The sequence below is a fragment of the Haliotis rufescens genome, unplaced genomic scaffold (assembly GCF_023055435.1).
Source record: "Haliotis rufescens isolate VD_foot unplaced genomic scaffold, xgHalRufe1.0.p SCAF_3, whole genome shotgun sequence".
NCBI lineage: Eukaryota > Metazoa > Mollusca > Gastropoda > Lepetellida > Haliotidae > Haliotis > Haliotis rufescens.
Genome location: NW_025964001.1, coordinates 65,977,195 through 65,988,279, shown reverse-complemented (window position 1 = coordinate 65,988,279; position 11,085 = coordinate 65,977,195). Strand labels below are relative to the sequence as shown.

General features: G+C 42.6%; 1 protein-coding gene across 1 annotated transcript; it reads left to right on the top strand.

The window, feature by feature from the left end:
- The first annotated feature begins 7,846 nt into the window (after nt 1-7,846).
- Nucleotides 7,847-10,659, top strand: LOC124151473. Its single transcript, XM_046523959.2, has 2 exons — nt 7,847-7,969; nt 9,506-10,659. Exons 1-2 carry the CDS (start codon nt 7,960-7,962, stop codon nt 10,573-10,575), a joined length of 1,080 nt encoding a protein of 359 aa, XP_046379915.2. The 5' UTR covers nt 7,847-7,959; the 3' UTR covers nt 10,576-10,659.
- Nucleotides 10,660-11,085: the final 426 nt, after the last annotated feature.

Here is an 11,085-nt window from a genome sequence, read left to right as displayed (position 1 = left end):
ACTGGGATAATTATGAGCTTTTTACAAAATTAGAGGAAGCATACATCGACATACATTCACATCCATACACACTTCACAAAAGACAAACACTTGATCTTTTGCAAAACAACATGTAAATCCCCTACACCAATATACAAGGGACCGGCGAAGTACGTGTCCCATTTGGTAATAAGTCATTCTCTTTTACTTTTATTGTTACCAAGGCTAAGGGTAACAGGAATCAAGTTTGGAATAGGCCTACAATCCGCCCAAGTGGGCCTCAAAATGTATCAATCTGAAACCTTTGAAATCAAGATGAGAAGCAAATATATTTTAACACTGAGACCACTAATAGATACCTTGATGATAAACCAAAGCAACAGAGGCATACATCGTGCAGAACGAGCGATACGTGCGGGATAAAGAGCAAAATGCAAACACAGACGTGGTAACAAAGTGCAGCAGCAACAACCAAAATGGCGTCGTTTGTGAATAACGGAAGTGGCAACGGTCTCCATGGAGATCCATCAGCAATCGTCGACTCTCGCTCCTTTCCGTAACCTGTTTCTCTCGGAATGACACGCATGTGATTTGGAAATGTTTTACCTTTGAATGACATAGAATCTTGAATCTTCCTAATCAAAAAATTCATTTCGACTAATCCTCCCAAAAATATTTGTAGTAATATAACTACAAATTGGCAACATAGTATAAACAGATCCATATTAAGAAGTTTATTATGAACCTCGATCTTGCCTCTTAGGTTTTTTTTCCTTTCACAGCGAAAACAGCATAAATTAACCTTCTTTAAATCGCCGATTATCATCACAGTGAGTGAGTGAGTTGTGTTTAACGCCGATTTTAACAGTATTACAGTTATATCGCGGCGTGTCAGCTTAATGTGGGAGGAAAGCCCGAAGTGATGCAGGTCTCAGACGTTTACCACTTCGGTGAAACCCACGAGCACGGGTGTGGTGCTGACAAACCTAGAAACATAATCGGGGCGAACCGGGATTCGAGCCCTCGAGTCAGAACCATATAGCAATGCTTTTTCTACTACTGGGGTAACAGCCTTATTGAATAGGGAACATTACTACTGCATGAACTAGAGTGTGGTCGAGTTATCTCTCCTCTCAAACGAATATTACCAAATAGAAGTAACAAGAAACTTTCACTTTCGAAAGGAACCAAGTTTGTTTGTTTTAATCCAGAATGACAATGTTCATATGACAGTGTTCAATCTTAAGCATGTTAAGCATGTAAATCACAACTCTAGCCTTAAAAGTTGAAGATCAAGGGAATCCCTAGATTCAAATATTGCAATTAAAAAACAAAACAATGGACCCCCCTTAATTTCAAACACTGACATTAATATCAACAATCACTCCCCATTGTATTCTTCATAACACATGACAGTGCTCGACACTAACACTGGTCCGAGTCCAGTATATTTTCTTAAGGACTAGTAAAACTAAACAAATGGTGGTCCAGTGGTATTTTGGGAACGAACAAAGTAACTTAGGTTTGTATGACTTTGAAATCAGCGATAGATCAAGTCTAAACTCAAGTCTAAACTCGAAGCACCATCTCTTACATAACCTCGTCCTTTAGCAACAAGCTCAACTGTGGTCAAAACGTATAAATATATGGACCCCGTCAAGGAAAAAGGACGATAAATCAGTCGTTGATCAACTCGTGGCTTAAGTCCGACAGTGATTCTACAAGGGGAGGCCACTCCCGTTGATTTTATGGCGTGATTTATCTTCGCTGGTTCCCGATGTCACTTATAGTGACGCCGAAGAAACCCTTATTGAAAACCATCTGTGTTTTGAATTTTTAACATGAATGTCTTCTGGTGCCCCCAGAAAGAACAGGGGCGCTAACCTCTGCCAAATTACTATCTTAATTATAGTCTACACAATATGTCAATTTTGGCAATATTCCAGAAATAGTACAAGAGTTTAAAACACTTTCAAGATTTCCTGTTAGGAATTAGATCTAGGCTATGTACCTGAAAAGACTCAAACAAATATTGTCCAAGAAAATGCTTAAAAAAAATAAGTATTGAGTTCCAAGACTGTTTAAAACAAAAGCATTTGTCTGTCCCAAAAATAGGTTGTTGCCAGGTGTTATGTAAAAATGTATTTAGGCTCATAGGTATAATTTAAAATTATCTGGTTTTGCATCTGCAGCTGAAGAAATTTGTTATGCTCCATACAAAATCCTGAGTTGTCTTATGAATGTCTAATTTCTTCACCGTCAAGTGAGTAGTGCAGATCATCTTCAACAGGTAGATGTAGTATCATCGCAATGTGAAAATATCACCCTGCGTCTGTTGAACAGATGTTGATGATTTCCTCTTCTAAGGGAGCATCCATCTGATTTGTGTGTGTGTGTGTGGTGTGTGTGGTGTGTGTGTGTGTGTGGTGTGTGTGTGTGTGTGTGTGTGTGTGTGGGGGGGGGGGGGGGGGGGGGGGGGGGGGGAGGAGAAGAAGGTGTGTGTGCGTGTGTAGGGGGAAAGTGTCGGGGGGGGGGGGGGGGGGGGGGATTTTGTCCCCAGCCATAATGAACACACTATATTTTAATGAGCACCATCAAACACATTTTCATTTTAAGCACAATGAGTATTCTCCACAAAACAAACTATTCAATCTTTGCACCACTACCAACAAACTATTCATTCAGAGCATATTTCTGATCCATCTTTTCATTTTATGCTGGGGCTACCCTACCAACCCCTATGCAAAACATGAAAGAACCCAATAGTTTATTTAAACATCCTCCACCTTTATGCATTGATATGCTTTATTCAGTATTGTTTTTTTTCTAAATCCCCTAACTAAATTTGATTTATGTATATTGTTATCTTGTCTGGTTTGTTTGTTGTTTAAAGCTACACACAGCAATATTTCAGCTTTTGGGGGGCAGGCTGGAAATAAAAAGCAAATGTATAAGACAGACCAATATTATGAGCATAGACCCAAACTGTCGGATCCATTCTCAAGTGCATGCATCCATGAAACAGTTTTCTAATGGAATAAATAATATTGCTATATTCATGTTTTTCGTCTCATCTTTAAAGCAACAGGTCTTGTAATCTGAACAGAGTCTGTGTGTTGATGAATTTTGCATGAGAAACATCGAAATGAGCAAGTCTTGTTTGCAGGAGTAATTATCAACAGTTCACCAATACCAAACCATCTTGACACTATACCTAATCAACCAAGTCACCAGTCTTACCTGATCCATTGAATCACCCTGCAGACAAGCATAGGTTGCTGGGGACCAGTTCTAACCTGGAATCACCACTGGTGAGCTAGGGACTGGCAACCCACTGATTGACTGCATGAGCTGCAGACAAGCATAGGTTGCTAGGGACCCGTTCTAACCTGGAATCACCACGGGTGAGCTAGGGATTGGCAACCCACTGATTGACTGCATGAGCTGCAGACAAGCATAGGTTGCTAGGGACCAGTTCTAACCTGGAATCACCACTGGTGAGCTAGGGACTGGCAACCCACTGATTGACTGCATGAGCTGCAGACAAGCATAGGTTGCTAGGGACCCGTTCTAACCTGGAATCACCACGGGTGAGCTAGGGATTGGCAACCCACTGATTGACTGCATGAGCTGCAGACAAGCATAGGTTGCTAGGGACCCGTTCTAACCTGGAATCACCACTGGTGAGCTAGGGATTGGCAACCCACTGATTGACTGCATGAGCTGCAGACAAGCATAGGTTGCTAGGGACCCGTTCTAACCTGGAATCACCACGGGTGAGCTAGGGACTGGCAACCCACTGATAGACTGCATGAGCTGCAGACAAGCATAGGTTGCTGGGGACCCGTTCTAACCTGGAATCACCACTGGTGAGCTAGGGACTGGCAACCCACTGATTGACTGCATGAGCTGCAGACAAGCATAGGTTGCTGGGGACCAGTTCTAACCTGGAATCACCACTGGTGAGCTGGGGACTGGCAACCCACTGATTGACTGCATGAGCTGCAGACAAGCATAGGTTGCTGGGGACCAGTTCTAACCTGGAATCACCACGGGTGAGCTGGGGACTGGCAACCCACTGATTGACTGCATGAGCTGCAGACAAGCATAGGTTGCTGGGGACCCGTTCTAACCTGGAATCACCACGGGTGAGCTAGGGATTGGCAACCCACTGATTGACTGCATGAGCTGCAGACAAGCATAGGTTGCTGGGGACCAGTTCTAACCTGGAATCACCACGGGTGAGCTGGGGACTGGCAACCCACTGATTGACTGCATGAGCTGCAGACAAGCATAGGTTGCTGGGGATCAGTTCTAACCTGGAATCACCACTGGTGATCTAGGGACTGGCAACCCACAGATTGAATGCATGAGCTAAGATTATCATGCTCTCCACCACCACTTTTCCTGGCCCAGATTTGATTATATACAGACTGCCATGGAATACACAGAATATTGATGTCACATGACTAAAACAGTAACTCACTCTTTTGGAGGTAATAAATGATATAACAGTCTGTGCCAAAAGCTCTTTAATCCACCAGCCCAAGCAAGGCTCTAAGCATCCTTTTCAGTCAAGTTTAGTGTATCATATGGAAAATTAATAGCTGAGCCTGGTAGGCTTCAGACAGGAGGCCCATAGGGCCTGTATCGCTCACATGGATATTTACACAATCGTGACAAAATATACATCTGCATTGTACATGCATATAAGCGTGCAAATATTTCGTAATTTTGACATTTAAAATGGGTGGATGGCAAATCTGACAGCATGAACGTGTATTTCTCTAGACACAAATGTAGCATAAAGATCTGAACCGTTTCCATGTTATGATCCAGGATCTAAGTTTCCAGAGGCAAGGCTGGACCCCAGGGCGAATCCTATTGGCGTAAATGTATTATTCTCTTCATAACAAACAAATGTATACAATGTATCTGTTAATTATACTGTGGCGATAATATCGGTTTACATGTTATGGTCAAGGTTCTAACTCTTTTGGGAGTGCCGGACAGATGAACAAAAGGACCAGTCCTGGTAGCATATGTGCATTCCTCTCATTATACTCAGCAATTGTACATATGGTTATATGGAGGGTATCTTAACTGTGTCCAAGTTATAAACTCTTTATGGCCCCGCCCCTCAGCCCCTCCATTTGTACAACTTTGAATCCTCACCAACAGAGAATGCTTCCAACCAAATATGGTTGATATCTATCTCTTAGTTCCAGAGAAGAAGTCGTTTAAAGCAATATAGCCAAATTACTCCTACGTGTGTGTTTGTGTGGCTGCTTGTACTAGTCCGGACTGATGCCGATTTATAGTGCTAGCCTACTGAGATACCATGCCGCAGTTTAACATGAATACCCCACTCAGACACAGTATACTGACTCCGAGCCGACCAGTCCTTGTTTTAGCCCCTTAATGCCGAGCGCCAGACAGGGTAACAACAAGTACCATCTTTTAACGTCTTTTGGTATGACGCGGCCGGGGATCGAACCCCGGACCTTCCGCTCTCCGGGCGGACGCTCTACCACTAGCCAGTCCAAAGAGAGTAACCTTGTCAACGACGTGAAGCTGATAATCTGAGTTTGGATATATACTACATTGATTGGCAGTGAAATAACCAAGTCTTCACACATCATTTACACCAACACATACAACCATTGCGGCTACCCACCATCCCAATCACCATATATGGCTTAAATCACTCTCCTACTCAGTGAGTGAGTGAGTGAGTTGGGTTTAGCGCCGCTTTTAACAGTATTCCAGTTATATCACGGCGTGTCAGCTTTATGTGGGAGGAGAGCCCGAAGTGGTGCAGGTCTCACGAGCATGGGTATGGTGCTGACAAACCTAGAAACATAATCGGGGCAAACCGGGATTCGAACCCACAATCAAAGGTTTCTGGCGTGCCCAAGGGACGCACCTCTGCACAGCGAATCGCGGCGCCTTTGACGACTTGTATATTGGCCACCCGTGCCCCCTCTCCTACTCAGAGTTCCATGTGACCAGCATAGTACCTCTGCCACAGGCCAGCGCCATGTGACGATTCGTCACATCTTACACAGTCCATTCAAGATATTGCATATGTTTTTCATCTGTTTCATTTTGGACAAGTCTACATATCCAGACAAACATATGTCATAAAATGGTTAACTTTCATTGAGAAAATATCCTAAATCGTGAAAAGCAATTTCCATTTGCGTTGTTATCCTATGTTTACATTGGTTGTACGACACCAGGTGCTGTCATTAAAGCCCTATGAGTGAGTCAGTGAGTATTGTTTTACGCCGCTTTTAGCAATATTCCAGCACGGCGGGGGACACCAGAAATGGGCTTCACACATTGTACCCATGTCGGGAATCTAACCCGAGTTTTCGGCGTGATGAGCGAACGCTTAACCACTAGGCTACCCGACCGCCCCTGAAGCCATATGAAGAGCTAGCGATAAGGTCACTTTGATGTGTAAATATGTATTGTCATGCAACTCACTGTTGCAGTTGTAGTAGCATATTTATATAATTATGCAAAACAATATGAAAAAACCCGCCAATACAAATACTTAGTCCATTCTATTCTGATTTCTGAAAAAGTGTGTTTGTTTGTCGGGTCACATGATATGCAAATTAGCGTGTGGCTAAGTCACAATCTGCAATATTCAAGCCAAATGGTATGATAACCTGCTATCTAACAAGCCGTTCATCCGATCCATATAAGGCATCAAAGTCAAGCATGGAGGACCTACACTAAACCAGGATCCCCATCCATCATGCTCATGGGTCATAAGAGAAATCTCAGGATCTATAAAACATTTATCGGATGGGTAACGGTAAACAAAATGCAGAGACTGAATGCATCAAATTTGTTCTATCAAAAAAAATAAAAAAAATATTAAAAAAATAAATAAATAAAAATAAATAAATGTTATTTGTGTTTTCAGTGACTAAATCCTGCTTAGAAATCCCTGGCGAACCACTTAAAACAACAACAGCTTATATAGATCATCTAGACTGCGTAGTTACAGTAGAAAACAATTAAATTTAAGTCAAGATTTATATCCCGTGTGCTGATCAGTGACGCAGAAAATATGGTTAACTTTCAATAACTTACAATTCCTCTCATTTTCTCTAATCAAAAATATCCTCTTTGTCGGCTTTATATTGTACAATGTCTCTTGGTCTCATTAGGTGCTCAGAATCCGCATCAGGGATCTCGAACCCTGAAAAACAATACGAAAAACATTTCTTGAATTTAATACAGTGATGCAAATCATAATACATTTCCTCAACTTACACCATGTACACAGTGTTTGACATAAAGGATCAAAGTCAAGATGTCCTACTCCCAAGCGATCAGTCGCAGACGTAACGTGTACGGCTCTGCCGTCTCTTGTACGCGAGACGGGTGCGGTCCGCAGTACTTAATGAGGCGCTTGATACTAATTTCAATCACCGTGGCTGTGCTGTCACCCGCGACCTCCTTGAAAGTAATTAAAGCGCTATGTAAAATCACCCACTGCCGCGAGAGCCCCTAATCCACCCAAGGTCGTGACTGGCGGGTCGCGTGTGCATCGAGGCATCCGCCTTCCAATCTTCACATACCCTATTTTCGAACGGTTAAACAACAAACAATCCATTCATCCATCACTTTTGAGGGAACCATTTTAATTTCGTGATACAGCTGGTTGTTGAATATGGCGGTGTGTGTAAATATGAAGTCACAAGCTCCGATGTTAATGCAGTTTGGCTTTCACTCTATGAAGGCTCATACTCCAATGAACTCACACAAAGTGAAAGTCAATGATTAAGTAATAAATTAGCCTGTGACAGTAGTGTCATGATAAGTCAAGTTTCAAGCTTGTTCCCGTGTCTCCATATCGCAACAAGGCTTTTTAATCGTTGTATGACGTCATAACCATTATGACGTCAGCATAGCAGTTTTTGTGATGACGTCATCAATCAACGTTTTGTGTCGGAACATATGATACAAGGTAAGTTTACTCTATTTTCACGCCCCAGTCACTTTATGATTAGCATGGACCTTGTTTTACTTGTGCGTGTCCATCTTAAGTATCACATCATGTCATAGTATATGTTTTCCACAATTTGAAGGTGAAGTGGAGGTAAAAATATTTGTCTCGGAAGAAAAACCCAAATCCCAATCACAGCCATTAGTTGTAATGGAAGACCTCGGACTAAAATCGACCGCACCTTGAATATATGCGTGTTGCTTTATTACCCACAAAAAATAGAAGTGATAAGAAAGTAGTAATGACGATATGAAATCTGTAAAATTAATTTCGTGCGTGCATGTCAATATCTGGTGTGTCCAAAATGCACGACACATGCATTATACCGGACACCAATCCGCCATGTTTGTTTGATGCTACTACTTTGGTAATTAAAGATTTTATTTACTTACGAAGGCATTTAAATCAAGCCGGCGATTGGGGGGAGCAAGCCCCCCAAACCTCCTGTTGTTTTAACGAGGCGACAAAAATGGCGTCTGAAAAACGTAGAAACCGTTACTAAGGAATGAGCTTACCAAAATGGCATACTGTTGATTAACTTGCGTAAGATTGCCCGCCATTCGGCGTGAAGACCTACCCTTGTCGTCGGAGATAATCAGTGACGACCTGGGCATCATTGTGTTCTAGGATTTTCATCTTGCAGTTACAACTTTCTGCCGATAATCTAGTGAATGGAATAACGACAGGACGCAAAATGCCGTCAACATCGCACTTTTTATGTGCATTAATTGCTTCGAGTTTAATTTAGTTTAATTTATTGAACCAGATAAAAACAGGGCACCAAAGGCAAGCAGGGTATCATGTTCTGCTTATTTTGAACTTAATTTTATTAGCCACGCATTCACGTGCCGCTTTGGTGATGTGTATTATGACACTCCATATGCGTTATTTATTGACAGTAGAGTTGTAAACATGATACAAATGTGTTGGAAACTTATTATTTTGGGCGATGTTGCAATTGCTATGGGCTTGGGGTGACATGACGTTTTAGAAGGACATATATGTCCCTCTGGCACAGCAACTGCGTTTTGTGTCCAAATGGCATCCAGGGTGTTAAGTCTGTTTCGGACCCGTGAAGATCCGGGGTAGAATAGGTCTTCAGCAACCCATGCTTGCCGTAAAAGGCGACTATGCTTGTCGTAAGAGGCGACTAACGGGATCGGTTGGTCAGGCTCGCTGACTAGCGTGGATCAATGCCCATGTTGTTAATCACTGGATTGTCTGGTCCAGACTCGATTATTTACAGACCGCCGTCATATAGCTGGAATATTGCTGAGTGCGGCGTTAAACAACAAACAAACAAACAAGTCTGTTTTGACAGGACAATGGACATTGACGTCAAACACGTCAGTTTTTGTCTTGACATTGCAGGTTAACGTGGTCGTTCTAACTGAAAACGTTGATGTTCTATCCATGGACTCATTTTGTAAGGGAGTTGTTTTTCCTCACAAACTAATAAATCCATTCCGCTACTTTTCTGACTTTATATTTTTACAGTTACCGGTATGGGTTGCATTTCTCCCAAAATGGCTGAGAACTTCCCCGAACAGCCGCCTAAGTTCAGTACCCACATCCCCAATACTGCCAACCTGTTAAAGATCACAGCACTTCGCAACAATCTACTCCTCAAGCAGAAGGATCTTCTATCCCAATCAGGCATTCAACAAGGGGAGCCAGTTTCCGAAGGAGAGAGTGGCCCCAAAGCGTCGTCTGCTCCAGAGATCCTTTCGAAGAAAGAAGCAATCAATTTCACTTTGCCTCTGTTATACAGGTACAACTTAATGAAACGCAAAACCAGATATTTCGTCCGCAATGGGAAGATCTACGATTGGCGTAAGATGCGGTCGTTACCTCTGATAGAAGCCATGCGCAAGAAGTGGGCGAAAGAAGGCCGCGGTTCGCCGTCAAAGATGATCATACAGCAGCTCCATAATCCACACAACCGGCCAACTAAACGGAAGGGCTGGTATCTACTGACTGACGAGCAGGTTGAGGAAGTGATGCCATCATGCCACACGGGAAGGCTGCTGCCACTGTCGCCCCGAGAATACTGGTCTGACGTTAGACGGGACGTGATGCTCCTGCTGAAGCAGTTTGAGAAGCGAGGGAGTTCTGAGAACCAGCAGCCAATGCTTGATCAAATTTCAAGATGGATATCTCTGTATAAACTCCGAGATCCTCAAGACACCTACCACAGAGGTGATCGTAACAAACTACCCTTTCTCCTTCCTTTCGGAGTAACAGTAGACGATATCCACGCCTCGGCGCGGGAATCGAAGCCGTTTGATACAAGACTTGAATGTCCGATTCTGAGGCGCGGTGAAGTAGTGGGATACGGAGCTTACAGCCTAGTTCTGGAGGAAGAGGCCGAGGAGAAACCTAAGGAAGAAACTTCTTCTCCTCCCACTAAGATCAGCGAAGCCTGCATGAAGAAAAGGAGAGATAAACTTGCTTCAAGATTTGCCAAGCAATACAGATATTCTCAGGACAAAATGGCGCCGTTCCTCTCGTGGGCGACCGTCATGGCAGAGGGACATTCCAAATTTATTACTCTCTGTAAGAAATAGATTGTTACAATTTAGGTATTGGTGATATAGTATTCACAATTTTGCAAAGTTTTCAGCGAATAAAGCAACGACGAATGGAAAATCTGTTTGAATAATTTCGCCTTTCTTTAATGGGCAGTGATGGTTAAAACGTTACGCCTATGATGTCTGAAATATGACAATAAGCAGCTTAAAAACATACAGACTGACTTCAGTTGACCCACATTTTGATTGAAACCCTTCAAGCTAAACTTCAAGTACCACTGAAATATAGTTTAATTTCCAACTGAGGAAGTAATACGATATAGACCTGTTTGCATCCCAATACATACGCTATACAATAAGTGATTCAGTGATATTTTTAAATTTTGTGTTTGTACAATTCTTTAGTTGGACTGGACGTGAAATTATTCCGTGATCAATCTGTTTAGGGTTAATCTTGCACAATCGGACAGTGAATATTTATATCACAACCACATGCAACCATCACAAACACATGCAAAGGAAAGTCAATTATTCACCTACAGGTCA